At 36.6% G+C, this 26,604-nt stretch overlaps 1 protein-coding gene across 2 annotated transcripts in view; it reads left to right on the top strand.

The window, feature by feature from the left end:
• The window catches only part of CEP85L (centrosomal protein 85 like), a 228,405-nt gene that overhangs the window by 186,003 nt on the left and 15,798 nt on the right, over window positions 1–26,604 (top strand). For both annotated transcript variants that reach the window (XM_062186677.1, XM_062186675.1), the window contains exons 7-10: window positions 7,974–8,126; window positions 10,912–11,066; window positions 12,737–12,854; window positions 13,311–13,361. In XM_062186677.1, coding sequence (XP_062042661.1) covers window positions 7,974–8,126; window positions 10,912–11,066; window positions 12,737–12,854; window positions 13,311–13,361 — 477 coding nt within the window. The remainder of the gene's footprint in view (window positions 1–7,973; window positions 8,127–10,911; window positions 11,067–12,736; window positions 12,855–13,310; window positions 13,362–26,604) is intronic.

Raw genomic sequence — 26,604 nt, 5'->3', positions numbered from 1 at the left:
CTTAGTTCATTTTATTAGTCAGGGTCATCCATGTTGTTGCAAATAACAAAATTCCTTTTTTTAAGGTTCAATAATATGAGAGTACTTCAAAAACTTTGTTGAACATGGATTTAAAAGATAGTGCATATTTTCCAACAACTTTTTGAAGTACCCTCATATCCAGTTGTATTTAAACAGTGTACTCACTTGATTTGTTAATTTTTACCTATTCATCCATTAAACTTTTAGGTTGTTTCTATATCTTAGTCTATTATGAATTACACTCTCATGAACATGTAAGTGAAAATGTCATTTTGGATTCCAGTTTCGATTCTTTAGGATAGATATTCAGAAGTAGAATGTCTGGATCATAAAGTTTTATTTTTAACTACTTGAGGAACCATTGTACTGTTTTCCAGCACAGCTGTACCATTTTACATTCCTACCATCAATTAAGAGGATCTACTTCTCTTCAAAGCCTCATCAACACTGTTATTTTATTTTTAAAATAACCATCTGTGTAGGTGTGAGCTGATTTATCAGTATGGCTTGGATTTACATTTCTCTGATGATTTGTGATAGTGCACTTTTTTTATACACAGATCTTTTGCCCATTTTTTAATAGGTTTATTGTGTTGTTTTGATTTTTACTGTTGAGTTTAGAAGTTCCTTGTATGTTTTGGTTATTAGCCCCTAATCAGACGTATGGTTTGCTAATGTTCTAATATTTTCTCCCATTCTGTAGATTGTCTTTTCATCTTGTTGATTGTTTGTGAGGAAGCTATTAATTTGCTATAATTCTTTTTTTTTTTTTTTTTTGCTTTTGTTCCCTGTAAACCCCCCCCCCTTTTTTTTTAAGATTTATTTACTTATTTGAAAGGAGGAGGGGAGAGAGAGAGAGTTATCTTCTATTCACTGGTTCACACACCAAATGCCTTCAACAGCCAGGGCTGGGCGATGTAAAAGTTAAGAGCCAGAACTCCATCTGGATCTCCCATATGTGTGGCAGAGACTGTTCTCTGCTATCTTCCCAGGAGTATTAGCAGGAGTGCCAGATTGGATTGATACAGTGTGGGCTCAAACCAGCCTCTGATATGGGATACCAGGGTCACTAAGGGTGACTTAACCCACTGTTCCCTTAACACTTGGCCCCTCCAGTTTTGTTCTTGTTTGAAGTTGCCTTGGCTTTTCAGAATCTTACATGAATTTTTCTTTTCTATTCCTAAAATAAAGTGTATCACTTTGGGTAGCATAGAGATTTAAATAATGTTACTTCCTCCAGTATATGAACATGAGATGTGTATTTATTTGTGTCTAGTTGGGAGACCAGGAAGAAGTCCCTTGCTCCTGACTTTGGATCGGCACAGCTCCAGCTGTTTGGCCATTTGAGGAGTGAACCAACACAAAGAAGGTCTTTCTCTCTGTCTCTCCCTCTTACTGTCTGTAACTCTGCCTTTCAAATAAATAAAATCTTTTTTTTTTTTTAAACAAAAGTGACCTGACTCTTTGCTCTTGCAAATTTAGAATTCTGTCCATGTGTTATGGTTTTGAGAAGTTGACTTTGTCTCTTGAGGATCTTTCTTGGTCCTATTAAGGGTCCTGTGGTTACTCCTATATTTGGATGTGCACATCTTTCTCCAGATTGAGGATCTTTTTAGTTGTTAAGTCAATGGATAGGTTTTCTAAGACTTTACTCCTCTCTTTGCCCTCAGGAACTCCTACAATTCAAATATTTATTTAATTTTGTCCTAAATATCTCACAGGCTGTCTTCATTTATTCTTAGTCTTTTATTTTTTTATTTGTCCGACTGTAATATTTTGAATGTCTGTCTTCAAGTCCACATATACTTTCTTCTGCTTGATCTAGTCTGTTATTCTTTCAGTCATTTTCACTGAGTTATTCATTTCTGAGATTTGTTCTGTTCAAGATTTCTATATCCTTGCTGAAGTTTTCATTCATGTCATGCATTGGTTTCCTAATTTATTGTATCTATTTGTATATTTTTACGTATCTTTGAATTTCCTTAATTATCACTGTTTTAAATTCTTTAGCAATCATTTCATCAGTCACCCTTTTTGTGAATTTGAATAGTAAATCATTAACCAGTTCATTTTGGTGGTCATACTGCCTTGCTTTTTCATACTACTTTTGTCTCTGTTGGTTTCTTTGCACCTCTGATGGATCAGGCAGCTCTATTACTATCAATAAGTAGCTTTTATAGATTACAGACTTCTTCCTGAGGATGAGTCTATGCGTGTCTGTTTAGGAGGCTATCTTGGTATTAGTTTCCATTAAACACTGAAGTATAGTCTTTCTGCATTTTCCTCTACTGTTAATATTGGCAGTGGCAGCAAGGGCATGGAGGATTCCTCTGATTCCCACAATAAGTGTGCCAGGTCTTGTTGGTGGTGATGGCCAGGTTTGTGGCAGTGCCAAGTCAGGACCTGCATCCACTGCCACCTGCACCCACCAAAGTTGAGGTGGGACTGGGCCACTGCAGGGTTGTGGTCCAGAGTGCTCACCAAAGCTGTGATTGTGTTAGAAAGGGGAGTCATGTAGCCTAGGCAGGGGGCTTTATTCTTCATGAGTAGCTATACCTGCCAAACCTGCCATCATCTACTGCTTTTTCAGGTCATTAGAAGAGAAGCAATTGGGACATGAACTGGTGCCCATCTGGGATACTGGCGCTGCAGGCAGAGGCTTAGCCTACTGTGCCACAGCACTGCCCCCATTATATCCAGTAATCTTAAATCATCTTGCTTTTGAACATTTCTCTTAAGAGTCAAAAGTGATTTACATACCACTATTATATTATTATGTTATTTTATATTTGTATATTTACCTTAACCAATAAATTTTCTTATGATTTTTTATAACTGTTTGGCATCCTTTAATTTAAACTTGAAGAAATTCCTTTAACATTTCTTAGAAGGCAGGTATGGTACTGTAACCCTCTCATCTTTGCTTGTGTGGTTAAATCTTTATCTCTCCCTTATTTTTTTTTTTGCCACTAATATTTTCAATATTTAATTTCATTTTTTTTAGTTCTTTTTTTTTCATTTATTAAACTTTTATTTAATGAATATAAATTTCCAATGTACAGCTTATGGATTACAATGGCTTCCCCCCTCCCATAACTTCCATCCCACCCACAACCCTCCCCTTTCCCACTCCCTCTCCCCTTCCAATCACATCATGATTCATTTTCAATTCTCTTTATATACAGAAGATCAGTTTAGTATATATTAGGTAAAGATTTCAACAGTTTGCCCCCATATAGCAACACAAAGTGAAAAAAATACTGTTGGAGTACTAGTTATAGCATTAAATAACAGTGTACAGCACATTAAAGACAGAGATCCTACATAATATTTTTTTAAAAATTAATTAATTTTCTATGCCATTTCCAATTTAACACCAGGTTTGTTTTTTTTTTCATTTCCAATTATCTTTATATACAGAAGATCGATTCAGTATATAATTAGTAAAGATCTCATCAGTTTGTACCCACACAGAGACACAAAGTGTAAAAATACTGTTTCAGTACTAGTTATAGCATCACTGCACATTAGACAACACATTAAGGACAGATTCCCACATGGGATGTAAGTACACAGTGACTCCTGTTGCTGACTTAACAATTTGACACTCCTGTTCATGGCGTCAGTAATCTCCCTAGGCTCTAGTCATGAGTTGCCAGGGCTATGGAAGCCTTTAGAGTTCACTGACTTTGATGTATATAAAGAGAATTGAAAATGAATCTTGATGTGAATGGAAGGGGAAAGGGAGCGGGAAAGGGGAGGGTTGCGGGTGGGAGGGAAGTTATGGGAGGGAGGAAGCCATTGTAATCCATAAGCTGTACTTTGGAAATTTATATTCATTAAATAAAAGTTTAATAAATGAAAAAAAATAATAATAATTTTAAAAAATGTTTTTGAAAGGCAGGAAGAAAGAAAAACAGATCTCTCATCTGCTGGATCATTCCATAAATGTCCATAACAGCCAGGGTCGAAGCCAGGAGCTGGGAGTTCAGTACAGGTCTCCCAAATAGGTGGCAGGAATGTAACCTTTTGAGTCATCACCTACTTCCTTTCCTGGTACACATTAGCAGAGAGCTGGAGTTGGGAGCAGAGCTGGGACTTGAACCCAGGCACTTTGATATGAGGTGCTGGCATCCCAAGTAGCATCTTTCCCACTACCAGGGGTGGGTAATAATGTCCAACTTGCAAGCCATAAAAGACCTGCAAAATCGTTAGATCTGGCCCTGCCAAGGCAACTGCAGAAGGGATGCAAAATTAAATAAATCTATAACAGGCTGATTTTTAAGTTGATAATTTTTTATGGCCTGTGAATGATGTTATAAATATCAAGTGGTCCTTGGCAGAGAAAACATTCCCCACCTGTGCAGAATGCCCATGTCTTATTCTAAAAATTATATTTGAAGAAAGACAACTATTTGTAAACCTCTTCTAAACATAGTCTTCCCATTTACCTTTTAGGAATGATCCCAGTGTTAGCATCATTCCTCTTTGAAAGAAAAAAGAAAATCTAACCTTTTGTGAATAGAATAGGGAAGATTTAGAAGTCTTACTTTATTTGTCTGGAGGTAATTACTGCAGTTTAGACTTTATTAACTTCTTTTAATCTGAAACCACACAGAACTTGGCAAGAGAGAGACAGAGAGAGAGAGAGAGAGAGAGATGAAATAACAAGACTACCTCATCAGTAAGCTTATAAAAACGTGACTTAGTATGTGTCATCAATATGTGATCAACAAATAATAGGGATGGTAGTCAGAGAGTGTTGGCAGAAATTGTGATCAAAGAGCGATATTAACATGACAGCCAAGAGCTCAGTTTGCTATCCAAAAGAAAAAGAAGTAAAATGGAATATCTTTGCACATTAGACAGTATGGCTGGCTTATTCTAGTTCCTGGTTTTTAAGGCATCTGTGTGTCACATTTAAGACACTTAAGAAACTAGAGAGCTAGTAAAATTAGACTAATTATGTTTGCTTCTGCCACTTATAGAGTCATTTGCTGAAACAAGGGTAGGCTGGGTTAATGGGGAATCCAAGCATAGTTGGTTGCTAGAAAATTTATAAAGATTTGGTAATGAATCAGAAGAACATGGACTTTAGTCACATGATCTAGATTTAAATCCCAAGTCTGTACTCTATAGAATACTATAAAGCAGTCAAAAACAATGAAATCCAGTCATTTGCAACAAAATGGAGGAATCTGGAAAACATCATGCTGAGTGAAATAAGCCAGTCCCAAAGGGACAAATATCATATGTTCTTCCTGATCGGTGACAACTAACCGAGCACCAAAAAGGAAACCTGTTGAAGTGAAATGGACACTATGAGAAACAGTGACTTGATCAGCCCTTGTCCTGACTGTTGATGAACAACTTAATACTTTATCCCTTTTAGTTTTTTTTGTTCTACTTAATACTATTGGTTGAACTCTGTAATTAATACACAGTTATTCTTAAATGTTGAAATTTAACTGAAAGTGATCCCTGTTAAATATAAGAGTGGGAATAAGAGAGGGAGGAGACGTACAGTTCTGCACATGCTCACTCGGACTTAACCCTAGTGGTAGAGTTGGAATGTGCCAGGGGATTCCAATTCAATCCCATCAAGGTGGAATGTACCAATGCCATCTCACTAGTCCAAGTGATCAATTTCTCTTCACAATTGATCATAACGATAGGACTAAGAGTCAAAGGAATCACATAAACAAGACTAGTGTCTGCAAATACTAACTGATAGAATAAAAAATGGAGAGAACTATCCAACATGGGAAGCGGGAGACACAGCAGACTCATAGAATGGCAGATGTCCTAAACAACACTCTGGCCTCAGAATCAGCCCTTAAGGCATTCGGATCTGGCTCAAGAGCCCATGAGAGTATTGTAGGCATGGAAAGCCAAGACACTCTGGGGAAAAAAAAAAAAGAAGACCTATATGAAAGATCTCTGTGAGTGAGATCCCAGTGGAAAGAATGGGCCATCAAAGAAGGAGGTACCATTCTCTGAAGGGAGGAGAGAACTTCCACTTTGACTATGACCTTGTCTAAATAAGATCAGAGTTGGCGAACTCAAAAGGCCTCCATAGCCTTGGCAACTCATGACAAGAGCCTAGGAAGATTACTGACGCCATAAACAATAGTGTCAATTTGTTAAGTCAACAACAGGAGTCACTGTGCACTTATTCCTCGTGTAGGATCTCTGTCCTTAATGTGTTGTACATTGTGATTTAATGCTATAACTAGTAAACAGTATTTTTCACTTTGTGTTTCTGTGTGGGTGCATACTATTGAAATCTTTACTTAATATACACTAAATTGATCTTCTGTATATAAAGAGAATTGAAAATGAATCTTGATGTGAATGGAAGGGGAGAGGGAGCGGGAGATGGGAGGGTTGCGGGTGGGAGGGAAGTTATGGGGGGGAAAAGCCATTGTAATCCATAAGCTGTACTTTGGAAATTTATATTCATTAAATAAACGTTAAAAAAGTTTTTTTAAAAATCCCAAGTCTGATCCTGTGACTTTTAAGTCACATAAGATCTCTGGGTCTCATATTTTAAAAAGGAATTGTATTCTATGGTCTTTCAGGACAATACCAGTGCCAGCCATCTGTGTTTATCCATTCTGGTAGGTCACAGATTAAGCTGTCACACAAGCACACTCACCTTTAATCCTAAGAAAGCGCCAGTAAATGATATGATTTGTCAGTTTTACCAGGCTTGCTTTTTACCTAAAGAAACAAATGGATCTTAGTGTCATAGATGAAATGTGACTAATTTTTCCAATTGAAGTTGGTTTAATAAAATTTATTATGCATTAGACCTGAAATAAATTAGATAAGGTATGAAAGAAACTAGACTGTGGACAAGTGTTAACTTTAATAAAATTTGAAAGAGTAATCCATTATGCCATTAATTACTGCCGTTTAATTTCCCTGGTGAACAAGGGGAAAGGTTGTAAAGACATTTTAGAACCTTTAAGTTTCTTAAAAAGTAAATGTTTGGCAGATAAGTAATTTAAGGTAAATATGAATCTAGGGTTTATATGTTAAGCAGCTATTTTTATACACTTTATTTTTAACTGATAATAAAGATGGTAAGTGTGAAAGAACTTGGAAAATGGGATGTGACATTTAAAGATGGTATATTTCAGCTAGTAAGGTGAAGAAAATTCCTACATAAAATTCGGAGATTTAGCCCATACCAATTGAGATTTACTAGTGTCATGTGCCACTAATGTTCTGTAGTAGATGTTCCATTAGCCTACTTCATTGATGTTAAAATGGCATAAATGGCCAGGTTCCTTAGGTTGATGATTTTTAGAAAGAAAATAAATTCCAGTATGACACAGTACCTTAACTATAGTCCTTCTCGAGGTATGAATTGATTGTACCTGTCCTTTGTCTGTTGTTAAATATTTGGTAAGTTCTGGCTTTTGTTGCATTGTTTACTTAGTACAAGTCTAAACAATTATTTTGCAAGTATTTTAGTAACAGAACAGCTTTATTTACTTGTAAATATCTATCTTTTTTAGTTCATATAAATTATTTGGATATACCTTCTGTGCCTTTGTGGGTACCCAATAATATTTTCCATGCCAGGTTATAATGTGATATTTTTGCAGTTATTTTAAGCACCATTTAAATCTAACACAGAGTTTCAACATGTATTTAACACTATTGAAATGACTGTTGAATACGGGCAGCCTTGACCAAATTTGCACATGTGAAGACAACAATAATGTAGCAATAATAATACAGACCCAAAGCTCTTGATATGAAAATTTGAAAACATGTGAATCTTAGAATTAAATAAGGTAAACCATAATTAACATGGTGCTAGTCTTCACTGTAACTTGGAACTGTTGGTAAATTCAGTTAAGCCTATGATTGAAATGTTCGTTTTGTCGTTTTTATTAAATGACTCAAGACTACTGAAGATTCATAGTCTTTTTCTGTAGCTTAAAACCAGAGATAGATACATCAGTAGCCTGAAAAAGAAGTGCCAGAAGGAATCTGAACAAAACAAAGAAAAACAGAGAAGAATTGAGACGTTGGAAAAGTATCTGGCTGATCTTCCAACTCTGGATGATGTACAGAGTCAAAGTCTACAGGTAACATGAAATAAAAATGCTCATTTTGACATGATTGTCCTTTTGAATTTGGCTCATTATGAAGTATATATGTTATTGCCATTTTAAAAATTTAACATTAATCAGAAATTTTGTTCATCTAAGTACGACTAGATCTTTCTTGTTGTCAGTTAATATGTGGTTACTTTTCTAATGAACCTATGTGGTGAGTCTCTTGCTTTATATTCTACTCTGAAAGTAGTTTCTAAACCAGTCTGATAAACCATGCCCCTCATACCACACATGTTCTCCTACCTTCCTCAAGATTCATTGGATTCACCAAAGCTCTGTAAGACCTTTTCTTGGCTATCTTTCTAGATATTTGATTTCTTCATTCTTCTTAATTTTGCTGTAAATTATTTCTCATACCCTGATTGTGACCTTCATCCACTCCTCTGACTTCTTCTTAGGACTGTTTCCCTTTCTTAGCAATATTTAATGCAAAGTATTTCTACAAACTCTGCTGAGGTCTCCCCTCTTGAAACCTTATTTATAAATCCATTAAGTCTACTTTTCAGTCTTTTTTTTTTTTTTAAGATTTATTTATTTATTTGAAGGTAGACCTACAGAGAGGCAGAGGCAGAAAGAGAGAGAGAGAGGGAGAGAAAGAGAGAGGAAGACATCTTCCATCCGCTGGTTTACTCCCCAGATGGCCATAACAGCCAGAGCTATGCCGATCCAAAGTCAGGAGCCAGGAGCTTCTTCAGGGTCTCCCACGTGGGTACAGGTGCCCAAGGATTTGGGCCATCTTCCACTGCTTTCCCAGGCCTTAGCAGAGAGCTGGATTGGAAGTGGAGCAGCCAGGACATGAACCAGTGCCTATATGGGATGCCGGCATGGCAAGCAGCAGCTTCTCCTGCTACTCCACAGCTCCGGCCCCTATTTCTTATCCCCGAATTCCCAATATCAGCATTATTGACATTTTGGGGAGAAGAAAATTTTGTTTTTTAAAGATTTATTTGTTTACTTGAAAGTCAAAGTTACAGCAAGAGAAGGATAGAGAGAGAGATTTTCTATCTACTGATTCACTTCCCAGAAGGCTGCAAGGGCCGGTGCTGGGCCAGGCCAAAGTCAGGAGCCAGTAGCCTCTTCTCAATCTCCCACGTGTGTGGTAGAGGAGCAGACACTTGGGCCATTCTACGCTGTTTTTTCCAGCCCATCAGCAGAGAGGTGATTGCAAGTGGAGCAGCTGAGACATGAACCAGTGCCCACATAGGATGCCGGCATTGAAGGTGGCGGCTTTACCCACCATGCCACAACAGTGGCCCTGGTGGTAGAAATTTTTTGCTTGAGTTCTGCTCTATGCATTGATTGATGTATATTTCACATCAGCGTTTCTGGCCTGTACATACTAGAAACCAATGGCAACACCCGTCTCTCTCCCAAACCAAAAATGTTGATAGACATTTCCAAATGTCCCATGTGGAAAAATCACCTCTAGTTGAGAATTATTGGTTTAATCCATGCAGTATCATTACTCTGCATACTCTAAGACCTATATAACATTTTTGATTACTTTATATTAATTTATAAGACATGAAAGTAATGGAAGTTAAAATCAGAAAGAAATTTAAAGACCATAGAAATTTGCATGAGCAGACCAGAGAACAGTGTAGATTTTAAAACATGACATCCGTGGCCAGTGTTGCAACATAGCAGGTTAATTTGCTTCTTTTGATGCCAGCATCCCATATTGGAGTCCTGATTCAAGTGCCAGCTACTGTGCTTCTGATACAGCTTCCTGCTAGTGTACCTGGGAAGGCAGCAGCAGATGGCCCAAGTACTTGGGTCCCTGCCACCCATATTGGGAGACCAAGATGGAGTTTCTGACTCCTGGTTTCACTCTAGCCCAGCCCTGGCTATCGTGGCTATCTAGAGTCAACCAGCAAAATGGTAGATTGATCTTTCTTGTGCACACATGTACTCTCTGTCCTTCTCTCTCTTTCACTCTGCCTTTCAAATAAATAAGTCTTTAAAAAATGACATCATACCTCCTTATACTCATTGGAATATCTAGCATTAAGGATCTTTAACAAATGTTTTTACAACCATGTTTATAATGTCATTATTCCCAACAGCCAAAAGGAGTAAGCAGTCCAAGTTTCTATAGATGAATGCATGGGTCAACAAAAGGTGGCTATACATACAATGAAATGTTATTTACCTTTAAATGGAAGAAAATTCTGACATATGCTACTACTTAAATTAACCTGAAGGATATTTCACTAAGTAAAATAAGCCAGTCACAAAAAGACAAATTATGACTCCACTTATATGAGATACTGAAAGTAGACAAATTATAGAGACAGAAATTAAAAGATATTTGCCAGGGGATGGGGTAAGAAGTGTTTAGTGGGTATATATTGGATTATGCAAGATGAAGAGTTCTGGAGATTGGTTATACATTAATGTGAATGTGCTTAACACTGGTGAATTGTATACTTAGAATGGTTGAGATGATAAATTTTATTTGATACCTACATATATATATTTATATAAGCACAGTTAAAAATATCCTTTGAAAAATTTAAAAGGAGCCCTCTCATCTCTTTCTGTCTTTTAGAAATTTTTAACCTGATTGTCTTCTTTTTAATTCCATTCCCCCAAATCTGTACCACATAAAGGAGATAGAGTGTTATGGACTCTAGAGGAAAAGGAGACATTGTTATTTTAGCTATTAGACTGTTAATCCTTGAAAACGATAACAATTTCAATAGAAACATAGTAATATTCCATGTGTTATGAACTATAAAAAATTCCCTCTTAGCTGCAGGTTCTAGAAGAAAAAAATAAGAATTTGCAAGAGACTTTGATTGAGACAGAAAAAAAGCTTGAAGAGATCAAAAAACAATGTCAGGATAAAGAAGCACAGTTAATATGCCAGAAAAAGAAAGAAAAGGAGTTAGTAACTACTGTTCAGAGGTAAGAAAACTTTCAGAATCCTTTTCCATTTTTTTCAGTTATATTTTTCATAAAGCATTTCACTTAAAATGTTAGTTTTTAATCTTATCTTAAAACGGTATTATTAACCAAACATATAATTTCATTGAAACAGATTGTCCCAGTTGTGATTTAAGACAAAGATCTTTAATCTTTCATCTGCTGGTTGATTCTCCAAATGCCCACAATGGCCAGGAGCCAAACGAAAGCCAGGAGCCCAGAAACCCATCTGGGTCTCCCATGTGGGTAGCAAGAACCCACACACAGGAGAGAGACAGAGAGAAGAAGGGGAGAGAGAGAGAGAGAGAGAGAGAGAGAAAGAGAGAGAGAGAGATCTTCCATCTGCTGATTCACTACCCAAATAGCCACAATGGCTGGGAATGGGTGGGCATTACATAACAGGTCTCTGGTGTCATTCTCATAAACACATTTGAAGTCCTTACTGCACATCTAGGATTGTCACTTCTTTGTCTATGACATTTCTCCTTTTTTTTTTTTTTTCTTTTTTTGGAAGAAAGTATAGAAGAGCCATAATACTTGAAGAAAAACAATTAAAATATCACAAGCCAAATTATAAGAAGTCTTTCACTTAGTACTCTCTGTTCTCAAAGTATAGTTTTTATCAGTGACAGAACTGTCCTAAAGATTTTTAGTGATGTTCCTGTTCTAATGATATTTCTCTTAACACAGATGTTACATGTTCTTTTCTCAAGTCTTTTTTTCTCCCCTTAACCTTTTTATTTTTAATGTACCAGAAGGACTTCCTTTTGTTGTCCTTCTTCTAAAGTTCAATTTTTTGCCCTGATTAGCATAAGAAACTGTTAGGCCAAGTTATAAACATAGTAGATTGCTGCTCTTATGGGAGAAATGTAACTCTGCTGATCCTTACAAACCAACATTTGCTGAGTTTAGAATAAAGAGCAAAAGGCATATATCCATAATCTCAGGCTTCCTACCACAGCCATCTTAGAAAAAGAGTAGAAATTAGGTTATAGATAACCTCAGATTTGGGATATGAAGAACTCCACTGAAACTCAAGCGTGTCACAGACTCAGCGGATCTGGACTCTGGTCTCAGATTTGCTGTTTTTGAAAACATGATGGGTCTTGGCTGGCGCTGTGGCTTAACAGGCTAATCCTCCACCTCGCGGCGCCAGCACACCGGGTTCTAGTCCTGGTCGGGGCGCCGGATTCTATCCCGGTTGCCCCTCTTCCAGTCTGCTCTCTGCTATGGCCCGGGAAGGCAGTGAAGGATGGCCCAAGTGCTTGGGCCCTGCACCTGCATGGGAGACCAGGAGAAGCACCTGGCTCCTGGCTTCGGATCAGCGAGATGCGCCGGCCGCAGCGGCCATTGGAGGGTGAACCAACGGCAAAAAGGAAGACCTTTCTCTCTGTCTCTCTCTCATTATCCACTCTGCCTGTCAAAAAAAAAAAAAGAAAAGAAAACATGATGGGTCTGTATTTAATTATAGGTCCTTCTAACTCCTATAAAATATAGATACATTTATTCATATACTCTGTGGGTCTTGATTATTGCTTGATTAAAAAATATTATAGACTTTACTTTAAATAATATTGGTTATGTCAAAATCATCTACCAAAATCAGCGAATACAGCTTATTTTATTCATATGCATGTATCTTTCTGAAACAGTTTACAGCAAAAAGTAGAAAGATGCCTTGAAGATGGAATCCGCCTTCCCATGCTAGATGCAAAGCAGCTTCAGAGTGAAAATGATAATCTCAGAGAACAAAATGAGACTGCTAGTAAGGTCAGTAGATATCTTTGATAATAAAAATGAAATCTGCACTGTCTGATAAGTGTGTATAGATACAATTTCATCTGATTTATATTTTTTGCTGTTTAATAGCTTATGGAGTGTTTGAATGTTTTTATCTGAATAGAAAATAGCAATTTAAACAATTTTAAATAATTTCAATAAAAGCCAAAGCAAAGGATATCTTTTTTCTCTGTATATTATTCAGTCTCAAAGTGTATTTTTTTAAATTGCATAAAGAAATCTTGTATAGTTTTGTGTATGTGTAATTCAAATCATATTTCTATATAAGGAATACTTGAAATGAATACATTTATAAAAGAAAAGAAACCTTTTTTAATAAATAAATTTATAATCACCTGTACTTCTCTTTGTTTTCTTAAAATAATGATGCTTTTAAAAAGCACTGGAAAAATGAATTAATTCAGACAATTTATTTCCTGCTTTTAGATAATAGACAGCCAACAAGATGAGATTGACAGAATGATTGTAGAAATTCAGGTGAGGAATATTTTATATATTAATTTTAATTTATATATATGCTGATTTACTCTTAATACAACATAACCTATAAATACTAAGGTATGTATGTATTTGTATGACAAGATCAATAAATGCTATTTGGTAAATCAATTCTTCAAACAATTATGAAAATTGTTTTCTTTGCCTTGTCTTTCACTCTGTTTAATTGAATGTACATTTGGTTAAGATCATCAGTGATCTAGTAAGAAATGGTGGATACTCACAGCCCTTATTCTGTTCTTCTTCTACTCACTCCATTCTTCTATACAATTTTCTTTAGAGTTATATAATAAACCCCATTTCTCTGCCACATATCATAAATATTGGTTTCCAGCAAGCATTTCTTTGTCCCCTCCCTGGTATATCCCCACTGATACTGCCTAACCTAACTGTTTTTCTCTATCTCCCAATTAGGCTTCCTCTACACCCATTGTGCAGAGTTGAAGCTCCTCAAATATAGAAATAATCTGTTACCTCTTTATTATCTGTAAATTAAAACCCTGGCATTCCCATCAGTTGATTTTATAGTTCCTTCCTACTCTCTTGACATATACACCGTTCATAAGTAAGGATGTTTGTATATGCATATGTATTACTTCAGTAAGTTTCAGTGTTTGTAGCTTCCCAAAATGTTCCTGTGTTCTTGGAATACCCATCTGACAATCAATTTCCAGATTCTACAGAAGCATTATTTCTATGAAATCTAGAAAAATCTCTAATTGTAGGTAGAATTGATCACTATCCCTTTAACTTTACTCCTCTTACTAATAACTCTGTATGTTACTTTCTTCTGTATTATAAGACTAACATTTTACTTAAATATTTGTTTTTACCTCAGAGAATCAGATGGCATATAACTACATCTTCTAATACATGTTCATTTATAGTCATGACATATTTACATATGACTATATACTTGTTAATGTATGACAGTAAATTACATTAAGATTCCTCCACAAGTAGTAGAAAAAGCACATTTCAACTAATACAGATATCTAAAAATACAAACTACTATGAGAGGTAGTACAAGGGTACTTCAAAAGTATCTTGGAAAATGAAATAAAAGATGTTTATCTTGGTGCAAAAAAATTGTAAAAGGGGTTTCAAAAATTTCATGCAAAATTCAAATTAAAAAACTATTCATGAATTTTTGTGCATCAACATAAGATTACATTTTAGTTCCATTTTCCATGAACCTTTTGAACTACCTTCATAAGTAATAAAAATATTACAAGTCTTATTACCAAAGTTTCAGTGCCAGAGTTTATTTGTTGATTGTTCTTAATTTGAACTGAGTTAATTTTATTATGTTTTCTTGTTGGACAATGTTACCAAATGAAATAGAAATTCCTTTTGTCATGGTCTATGATAAGTCAGATAATAATGACTGACAGAACCCAATAATCTACTCATTATAATGACTTGTAGAACAACTGAAGTTTTGTCAGCAAACACAAAATAAGGGTTGCAACTTATGCAATCAATCCATCAGGCTCGCACATTTGTTGAAACAGACTGGCCTTTGATTAAACTAGTCACTTAATATAGCCAAAGGACAATCAAACTAGACTGTTTATACTTATGACATGCAAATCATTCACCATTTTTTTGTTTTTATTTCAAAAGTAACATTAGAATTAGGATATAAAGAAACTAAAAGTTTATCTCCGCCAAATTTTTCCAGAGGTTTCCCATCACTCTAGCATGGGCAATCAAAGCAAAAATAGAAAGATGGGGTTTTAGCAAGCAAAGAAGCTTCTGCACTGCAAAGGAAATGCTCAGCAAAATGAAGGAGGCAACCAATAGAATGGGAGAAAATGCTTACAGACTGTGCAGCTGGTCAAAGATTAGTATCCAGAATCTACAAAGAGCTCAAGAAACTCAACAACAACAAAACAAACAATCCAGCTAAGAAATAGGCACAGGACTTGAATAGGCATTTTTCAAAAGAAGAAATTAAAATGGCCAAAAGACACATGAAAAAATACTCAGCATCACTAGCCATCAGGGAAGTGCAAATAAAAACCATAACGAGATTTCATCTCACCCTAGTTAGAATGGCTCTAATACAGAAATCAACAGACAGGAAATGCTGGTGAGGATATGAGGGAAAAGGTACCCTAATCCACTATTGGTGGGAATGCAAACTAGTATAGACATTGTGGAAGACATTATGGAGATACCTCAGAAAGCTGAAAATAGACTTACCATATGACCCAGCCATCCCACTCCTGCGAATTCATCCAAATGAAATGAAATCACATATGAAATTACCCCTGTATGTTTATTGCAGCTCTATTCACAATAGCTAAGATATGGAATCAACTTAGATATCCATCAATTGATGACTGGATAAAGAAATTGTGAGATTAATATATGTGTGTGTGTGTGTGTGTATAGGAATAGTACTCAGCCATTGAAAAAATGGCAACTGTAAACCATTGTACTTAGTGAAATAAGCCAGTCCCCAGAAGACAAATACTATATATTTTCCCTGATCTGTGGTAACTAATAGAGTATCAAAAAATGTAATGTATAGTAGTAAAATTGACATTTTGAGACTCAATGATTGTTTACAACCCTTGTCTGTACTGTTGATGAACAGTGTTTTTCTCTTACTAGTTGTTGAATTCTTTATTTAGTGTAGAGTTACTCTTAGCAGTATAAAATAGAGTAGGTCAATGTGAAAATTAAATGTAGTAATGGGAAAGGATGGAGGAGGGAGGGTGAGAGTATGGGGAGGGAGGATAGGGTAAGAAGTATTACTATACTCTTACATCTATATATATGAAGTACATGAAATTTGTTTACCTTAAAACTTTTTTAAATAAAAAAAACACGATTAACACACAAAAAATAATAAAATACAAAGGCAGATATCCCTGTATGATCCATCTCAAGTTATTTTCAACATCACCTCTCATGTCTCTGCCTTACTAACTTGTAGGCTAGCTGCATTCTTGTGGTGTTGGAGCACAGCATATGCCTTGAGTCACTTATTACTGCTTTTGCCTAGAATGTTTCTCCAACTCCTCCTGTAAGAAAACTCCATGACCACACTCTTAGCTTCTTTAATATCACTTTATAAGTAGCAATTTAAAATATTTTAAAAATGATTTTCATTTTATTTGAAAGAGAGATAGAGCAAGAAAAGTCCTCCATTTTCTGGTTCACTCTCCAAATGCCCAAAACAACCATGGCTTTGCCAAACCAAGTTCAGGAACCCAGAATTCAGTCTAGGTGTCCCATGTGGGTGGAAAGGGCCCAAGTTCTTGAGCAAGCATTGACTGCGTCTTGGGGAATGTATAGCAGGAAGCTGCACTGGAAGTGGAAAAGCCAGGACTCACATCAGACAATCTACCAAACATCCACTCCAACAGCAATTTGTAAAACAGCATCTGACGTTATATTGGTTTTCCATTTTCTCCAGCTCTACCAGAATGGACAAGGGTTTATTCCCTGGTGAGTCACCAGTACCACAAACAGTGGCTCACACATACATGGAGGCTCAGTAAAAATCTGATAAATGAATCAAAGAATGAAAATATTTTTGTTCCACAAATTTTGTAGTGTGTATAATGTGTCAACCACTTTGCTATACTCCAGATCTGTAGAAGAGCTTCCATAGTCTTCTCAAGAAACTCAGTAGGAGGCATAGAGATAGATGGAGATATTGCAAAGTTGGAGTTGAGTGACTTACATAATGAGAAAGTTCTTTCCTCAATTTGTATAAACTCATTTATTAGCCCCTCACAATTGAAAACTTAGGTTTTGTTTGTATTTAGTGGTTTATGATGACTTTTTTGTAAAAACCTAAAAATATTTCCTGATTTTAAAACTGAACACTAATTATTTGCCTAGCCCTGAAAATTCAAAGAAGAACATTTTTTTAAAATGATTTATTTTATTTATTTGAATTGGAGTATTACAGACAGAAAAATAGAGATATCCTCCATCTGCTGGTTCATCCCCCAAGTGGCTGCAGTGACCTAGAGTGGCCAAGCCAAAGCCAGGAGCCAGAAGCTTCATCCAGGTTTCCCATGCAGGTGCAGGGCCCAAGTTTTCCTCTGCTTTCCTACTTGTATTAGCAGAGAACTGAACTGAAAGTGGAGTAGCCAGGACTTGAATCAGTGCCCATATAGGATGCCAGGCAGTGGCTTACCTGTTATGCTAAACACTTTGGGTTGAAAAAATATTCTTGTTACTTTGCAACCCAGTTAATTGGAATAATTAATGGACATAATGTCAAACTGAGCAACCTAATAATAGAGCAGTTTCCTTCAGTTACTAATACTTTAAAGCAGCCATGTATTTCCTTGTTTGCACAGAAAGGTTGGCCAAACTTTATACCAATGTAACTTATGTTGTCCTTTCCATATGATATAGCACTGTTTTCATTTTTTTTTCAAATTTAAGCCAAATATCACAAAAATACTATATAATCAGAGTCAGCAGAGGTTTTTTATTTTTATTTTTTATTTTGAACTAAACTTGGGCTAATTTATTCATCAAGCATTGATTAGATATATTTAGTTTGCTGCCTGAGAGAGAGGAAGAGAAAAGATAAATTAGATAATATGACAAAACATATAGAAAGCTCACAGCCTTGTTTGCCATAGGTGAGGGACTAACATTCATTGATCAGTTTTCATGCCATCTTACTCAGTTCTTAGCACTTTATCAGATAAGTGTAGCTAATCCCAATTACACATGCTGAAATTCAGGCTTGGAGAAAGTTTTTTCAAAATTATGTAGGTAGTAATTGTCAGAATTGGAATTTCATCTCAGATCTAAATCTAAATCCCTGTCCTCTTCCCATTATATCTGGGTGCCTTAGTGATAAAGAATATGAAAACAACATATCACCACAGTATTAAATTTATTATAAATTTCACTGCTATTGTATAGTTTGGATACTTTTTTTCCTCTACAATGCTGGGACATTGTTCCATTTTACAGTATTTAGTAGGCAGAGGTAACTTAGTATTAGAATTTCGGGTCCCACTGCCTCTTTATGTCTTTGCAAACTGTTGAGTTGGTGAAATTTGTTCATAGTCTCTTTGGTTGATTTGGAGTTGTACATTGTCATGGATACAAGTAAGCTATTCTGTTTAAATTTAATCCCATAAGGGAAAAATAAAACCCTATACTAGGTGCTTTTGAAGTCCAGTTTATAGGCGATTAAAAGTAAGGTATTATTTTCTAATTATATGCCATGAATGAAATATAGCTATAGTTTTTACCACCTCACACCAGAAGTAAAATAAAATCTTACCAAGTATAGGCCACTGGCAACTTTATTGATTCACAGCTTTAGAAGTTGAGAAATCAATGTTCTGTTAGTTCTATTGTATTTGTTCTTGAATATAGAAAAAAATAATTCTTCACCTAAGAGTACATGCTGACTTGGAAATTGAATCAAGTGCTATAAACATACATATTTAGATACTATTTTTTTCAGCTATCAAGATGATAATCATTGTTGATTGGTATAAGTGCCTGTTTACTTGTTGATTTTTTTAGAATTGTTGCCTTTTTTTTTATATCCATGAAATCACCATAACTAAACTGGCTTCTTCTCCTACAGGTTTCTCTTCTGTTTCTATACAATACAAAAAGACATTTTACAGTAGAACATTTCCCACCATTTCCATAAATGATATGGATACAGTCAGGGTATGATTGAGTTCTTTGTTGGGCATTATCTTCCTTCCTGCTTGCCTCTCAAAATCACAGTTCACCACCATAAGCTTGTTTCCAGTGAGCTGTTAACCATTGTACACTATTATCCTTTGACAACAGATGTATAGAGTAAAAAATTTCAGTTATGTTTGCCCATTTTTTTAAACATTAAAGTGTTTCCTCATTGAAGTTCAAATGGTTGTTCTGAATTGACAACTATCATTGAATGATCATAATACACAAAAGAAAGAATGATATGTAAAAGGTCATTAAGATGTTTTACTACTATAGGCATGATTGGAACCAGCAATCTCAAACTGACACTCTGGTTTTTTATAATATGTGAAGAGAAGATGTTTCTACATCCTCAGAAGATTCTATCCCAGTTTTTAACAAATCTGTCATACAAAGCTTCATCTGGCAGATTTTCTTATTAGAAACAAGAAAACTGATTACAAGCCAATGGAATGCCTTATGGGTAGACTTTAACTTCTTCAACCTAAGTCTATATCAGTTGATTTAGTGTCTTCCCATTATTATTGTGATGTTAATCTTCTATTTTTATTTACCTTACATTTGTAATGTGTCCTGAAGTGAATTTCTTTCTTAGCTTAATTTTTAAAACTTTACCTATAGGAAAACGCTTTAATGCATGAAAAACTAAAAAGTCATCTGAGAAATTAGCATTTTTTTAAAAAAAACCTACCAGCCAAACAGTGTCTTCTATCAGAGGAAAAGAAGCTTTTTAAAAAAATAAGCTCTGTCCACAGTCTTTGTAATTTTTGGTATAGGAGGAATAGTGTGTGTATCTGTTGTAGATGTATTATAATTATTGCATAATTAAGATATGTTCAGAAAAAAATGTGTAAAAGGTCAATTTGATTTTTGAAAAATCATTAGTGTCTGGGCTGGAGATGTTACAGGTGACGTCGGCAAAGAGAATATTATTGCCTTGGTTCTTTCAGAGATTTAAAAGCATGATTTATCAGAGTCAGAGACCTCCAGCCAGAGTGGCTTGGGTGGGGGGCTTCCAGGAGAGGAAGAAACCCTAGATGGTAGGTGGCAGTGGGGTTTTTAAGCACAATTTTGGGGGGAAAAAAAAAACAACTGACAATCAGATTGACTCAGTTACTAGGTGGGGACAAAACCCATCAAAATACCTGATTTGTAATCTTTTATCCTGTCTGGCTTGCTCATGATAAAACAAACAAAGCCATCCAGAAGGGTGGGATAGGTAACCTTTTTTTACAATAAACTGTGAGCTCAGAAGGATGGAATCACCACTCCCTTGCTGTTCTCTTGGTAAAATTGGGAGATTCCTAAGGAAATGCACCCAATTTCCATTGACTGTTAACCCACCTGATTCCTCAGAGTTGTAGAAAGGAGGGCAGCTCAAGTAAATCATAAGGGGATATATGTGGGCCTGTTTGTGCTGTGAGTGGTCACCAAATCTGAATGGATATTCATATGATTTGGGATGCTTTTAAAATTACTATTGTATTTTTCTGGGCCCTGTTGTGAACCTATGATTGAGTCTCTCTGGCATGAAGTTTAAGTTACCTGTGTATTATGAACAAGTTCCCCAAGCAGTCCTTAACAATAGTCCTGACAATAGTTCCAGTCTTAGAGTCTTTAAGAAGTGTTGTTAAGTTCCTCATTGTGCTCATTGGACAAAGAGGGCAACTGAGTTGGAAGACTGTTATCTTCCAAAAAATGATTTGGTATCTAAGACAACAGAGTGTGTCATATAAAACATTTAAACTGCTTTGGTAGATCCTGCTTGTAAATCAGCAAAAACCCAGAAACTGGAAGAACCCAGGCACATTGTTTTTCTTTACAGTGTGCTAATTTTTTAGTAACAGTTTTATCATATATGTAAAATTCACCCACTTAGTGTATAATTCTGTAGATTTTAGTATGGTCACAGATCTGTGGAACCAAGACCACAGTCAATTTTAAAACATTTTTGTTGCCTCAAAAAGAAGCCCCATACCATTTGTTTGTCGCTCCCGTGACCCACATGCCTTGGCCAACCCGAAGCAACCAGTAATCCACTTTGCTTCTGTATAGATCAGCCTGTTGTGGACAGTTCTTTTCTGTGGCTCTTTCTCTGGCCCATTCAGCTTTATGTTCACTAGTTGGCAACTCCATCCTAATACTTAGCCTCACCTACAGATACCTAGGGCTAGGATGATACCCTGTCTTTTCTGGAAAGATTACCATCAACTGGGAGCTGGAAGGAGAGGGGCCTGTTACTCTAATCTTGTTACTCTAATACTCTAATCTGGAGCGGAATTTCCATCCCAGTGAGCTGTGAGGGGGTAGGGATGGAATGAGTTTTGTTTCACATACTGGAAGGCCATCACCAAACACCAGACTAAGGGGAAAGGTTATTGTCGGATGGGGAGAAACATGACAGGCTGGAGGGATAAGGCAAGAGAGAGCAAAAAGAGAGAGGGCCTGAGTAGGAAAGCAGGCCTTGCTGTAACCTTGCAGGGATAAGGAAGTGGGAGCAGCAAATCCTGTTGGAGTACGGGTGGAGTTGACACTTGTGGTTGGGCCATTTGGCCACCTGACTCCTAGTAAGCTAGGCTGGATTCTGGAGAGGCCGAATTTATTGTACAAGATGGTGACTGGACCAGAGCCCAAGATGGCGTCTGAGGCTTAAGTTGGCACCTCAGATAAGATGGCACCATTTCACCAACACATACCACGATCTCTGTTTCTGCTGAGTTTTAGGAAATTTTCTTAAATAAATGTTTCTTCATTTGCTGTATACGCTTAGGACCATTTCCAGAAACATGTTTTCTTTCACAGTATTCACCACTTCATTGGGGAGCAGGTCTGTAGAGTTCCTCATGCTGTCTTGTTGGAAGCAGAACTCTCAGTTTATTTTTATAGTTATATCAGGTTGTAAGAGCATAGCTCACTTAGGAAAAAAGTTTGAGCTCTACCAGGTCATCTTAGAAACAGAATTCCAAAAGATGGCTGTTTTATGGTGTTTGCACACTTATTTCTTTTAGTTTATATAGATATTTTGATAATTCTTCCTTTTATCAGTCCAGGGGAATGAAGGAAAAGAATTTAATATTTGTCCACACTTGAGCCAAAGTGAGAAAGGGAGTCTCTGGTGCCAAGTGCAGTGTTTGCTAAGATGCCAGTGAAACAGTGATGATACTATGTGTAACAGGAACTGAGTGCCTTCTGATTGATAATTATAATCTCTAACCTCCAGTGGTAACGTTACAAAGTAAGAAAGAGCATCTTGATTTTATACTTGAGAGATAACTGAGATTTAGAGAGGTGTATTCAAGGTTACTTACAGCTTAGATTTTAATTCTGTTCAACTTCAGTTTGTGTTCTTGGCATTAATCTTGACTGCTTCAAAGTGAAGAGGCAAAAATGCACAGAAGAGTGTTGCTCTGATTCCTTCCTGTGTAGACCTGAAGGAGGAAATTAGTAAAAGGTCTTTTCCGGGAATGAAACATTTTTAAGCCGGAGCATTTTGGAAAACTCAGAATCATCTGTGGAAAACACCTTATGTTCAGTTTCCTAGAAGTAGAATTGGGAAATTTCTCATCAAGTGAATTGTCTCCAAACTGAGATGTATCTTTTAGTATATTATAATCCAAACTGTGGTGGTGATATTAGCTCCTTAAATTCAAGTGAAATACCTGATTTTATTTTCTGATACACTTATTTGTGGAGCTTATATTTCTGGTACTCTATGGTCTTTGAATAGTCCTTGCCCAATTTGGCACTTAGCTCAGTACCTTGCACGTAAGTGATGCTCAGTAACTATTTTCTGAATGAGTAAATATAGTCTTTTATTTAAACAGAAACTGAATTTTGAATGTTTACTTTTCCAGATGTTTTCATGGGTTCATTCATTTAATTCATAAATCGTTTGTTGAATTTCTACCATAGATAAGACACTCTCTTCAAGGAAGCTAACTCTTGAACAAAACAGACAAGAGCTTAGACCCACAAGGAAGTTGATCCATTATACTTAGTGTGGACTGGATTCTTTAAAATATAAGGAATTCAGGTTTTTTGCATAACTATTGTATACCAGGTAAAAGTCATTTAGACTTTGTGGTTCTGAGCCACAGAGCCAACTCAGATTAGCCTGAGCAAAAATAGTAGAATCTGCTATAATACAGAAAGAAATACAGAGGAAGCTGCAGGACCCGTGGATAAGAGTGAAGCTGGCCTTCAGGAAGGGAGAGGTTTTGTTGCTTCTCTCATTGGAGTGTTTTCTTCTTTTCTTTCTGTGCAAACAAACTTTCTCTAGTTCACATGGCACAGTATGTCTGCCTCACAGCCCTGAAGTTGTCTGGTTCCTTTTCTGCTACCTGCTGAGACTAACTTTTAGATTCTAGGTCCCATTTCCTGAGGCTTGACAAGTGTTCACTCAGTGTAATACAGTGAATTGTGACCCAGGAGGATATAACTGCAGTGCAAACATGACTGCCTTTATGAATAAACAAACCTAGAGGTCCTGTCTGCACATACATTGCCCAATTTTCACAATACCCTCCATGCCTGGAAACTCTTCCTGATGAATTTGTGGGGTCCAGAAAGATTGAATAACTTAACCTATGATTGCACCTCACAAGAAGCTCAGATTGGATTCAAAATTGTCTTCATTCCAAAATTTTATGCTGTTGCCATTAACATATTTTCTCAACTAATTTGTAAAACTGTACAAAGGAAAAATACGAAATTTCATTCAAAGAATGCAATTCCCTTTATTAATGCTTTATAGATGACATTTTCTTTTAGTATGCAAGCTCCTTATAGTTATTTGTTGTAGTACTAGCAGTATCGTCTTACTTTGTAAGTATAATTACATAAGTTGTTACCAGAAAATTATGGCAACATTAATAGAATCATTTCAGCATGAGATCTTTCAGCTGTTCTCAGTAATAAATTTAAAATGACTTGTACCTTGTTTCTAGATTATTGAAATACACACAATAAAATTTCAACAAAAATAAATCTCAGAGGAAGTTGCTTTTAAGGTTTTGTTGTTGTTTAACTAGACACAATAAACTTAAGATCTGTAGCATAAATCCTGTCATACTAGAGAAGCATGTTAATAGATTAATATAACTTATGCAAATTTATTTATTTATTTACATAATTACTTGTTTGAAAGTCAGAGTTACCAAGAGAAGGAGATAGAGAGAGGTATCTTCTATCCTCTGGGTCACTCCCCAGATGACTGCAACGGCCAAGGGTGGGCCAGGCCAAAGCCAAGAGCCAGGATCTCCCACATTTGTGGCAGAGGCCCAAACACTGGCCATTTTCCATTGCTTTTCCCAAGCACATTAGCAGGGAGCTAAATGAGAAGTGAAGCAGCCAGGACATGAACCAGTGTCCATATGGGATGGCAGCATCACAGGTGGCAGCTTTCCCTACTATACCACAATGCTGATATTTGTAAATTTAGTTTCATTTGTGATGTTAATAAGATTTGTTTTGGCAGCTAGCACTGTGGCACCAGGGATTAAAAGCACTGGTCTGCAGGACCAGCATCCTCTATGGGGTCCAGTTTGAATCCCTGCTGCTCCTTTTCTGACCAGCTCCCTGCTAATGCACCTGGGAAAGCAACAGAGGATGGCCCAAGTCCTTGGGCCCCTGTACCCATGTAGGAGACCAGAAGAAGCTGGCTTCTGGCTTTGGATTGGCTCAGCTCTCAGTGTTGCAGCCATTTGGGGAGTGAACGAGTGGATGGAAGACTGACTCTCTGTCTCTACCTCTCTCTATAACTCTGTCCTTCAAATAATTAAAATAAATCTTTTTTTAAAAAAAGGTTTGTTTTGAAGACATATATTACTATTTTTTAAAAAAATTTATTTATTTGAAAGTCAAAGTTGCACAGAGAGTAGGAGAGGCAGAGAGAGAAACAGAGAGGTCTTCTGTCCACTGGTTCACTTCCCAGTTGGCTGCAACGGCCAGAGCTGTGCCGATCCGAAGCCAAGAGCTGGGAGTTTCTTCTGGGTTTCTCACATCGGTACAGGAGCCCAAGGACTTGAGCCATCTTCTACCACTTTCCCAGGCCATAGCAGAGAGCAGAATCAGAAGTGGAGCAGCCCGGACACGCACCAGCACCCATATGGGATGTTGGCACTGCAGGCGGTGGCTTTGCCCATTATGCCACAGCGCCGGCCCCTGAAGTATTTTTAATAATATTTTATACTATTTTAAAACTAGCCATCAGGGAAATGCAAATCAAAACCACAATAAGGTTTCACATCACCCCTGTTAGAATGGCTCTCATACAGAAATCAACAAACAACGAATCCTGTTGAGGATGTGAGGAAAAATATACCTTAATCCACTGTTGATGGGAATGTAAACTGGTACAGCCACTGTGGAAGATAGTATGGAGATACATCAGAAATCTGAATATAGACCTACCATATGATCCAGCCATCCCACTGCTGGGAATTTACCCAAACCAAAAGAAATAAGTATATGAAATGTTCACTGCAGCTCAATTCACAATAGCTAAGATATAAAATCAACCCAAATGTCCACGAACTGATGACTGGATAAAGAAATTATGGTATATATACACTGTGGAGTACTATTCAGCTGTAAAAAAAAAAATGAAATCCTGTGTTTTGCAACAAAATGGACACAACTGGAAACTATAATGTGTAGTGGAATGAGCCAGTCCCAAAAAGTGATACCATGTGTTTTCTCTGATCTAACATAACAGAGTACCTAAAATATAATATATTAAGGCAAAATGGACATTTTTGAGATTCAGTGATTATTTACAGCTGTTGCCTCTTCTGTTGAAGAACAGTGGTTTTTTTCCCTTCCTACTGTTTGTTGGAATCTACTTAGTGGAGGGTTAACCTTACAATCATTAAGTAAACTGAAAATAGATCTTTGTAAAAATTAAGAATGGGAATAGGAGAGAGGAGGAAGAAAGATTGGAGCATGGGTGGGAGTGAGGGTAGGGTAGAAAGTATCACTGTGATCATAAATCTGTTTATATGAAATACATAAAACTGTATGTCTTAAATAAAAGATAAAACAGAATTTTTTCCCTAGAATTCATCTGTTTCTCCTGGTGATCTTATCTGTTTTGTAGCTTGAACTTGTGTACTCCCTACTCCCTAAGTTTTTTTTCCAGCTAAAAATTTCTCCCCTGAACTCCTGACTCGTGTATCCAGTTCACCATCAACTGAATTTCTTATTCCTTTACCACCAAAATAAACACACCCTGCTCCACTTTCCAGATTTCCCATTAGCACAAGTTTGCCCTTCCAGTTGCCCAATCCAGAAACCTTTGACTTATCCTTGACTCCTCTCTTAAGTCATATTTGTCAGCAAATTCCATTTCCTTCTAAATATATCTAGAATCTGACCTCTTCTCTCCCCCTCCTCTGTTGCCACCCTGATCTAAGCCATCTTTCTTATCTGTGTTATTTTTTCCAACTTCTACTTTTGCCTTCCCAAGTCTATTCTCATCAGCCTGAGTGATCTTGCTGAACATAAATCAGGTTACATCATGTTTCTG

The sequence above is a fragment of the Lepus europaeus genome, chromosome 3 (genome assembly GCF_033115175.1).
Source record: "Lepus europaeus isolate LE1 chromosome 3, mLepTim1.pri, whole genome shotgun sequence".
NCBI classification, from domain to species: Eukaryota; Metazoa; Chordata; class Mammalia; order Lagomorpha; family Leporidae; genus Lepus; species Lepus europaeus.
Note: the sequence above shows the minus strand (reverse complement) of the source record. Positions and strands in the feature narration are given on the sequence as shown.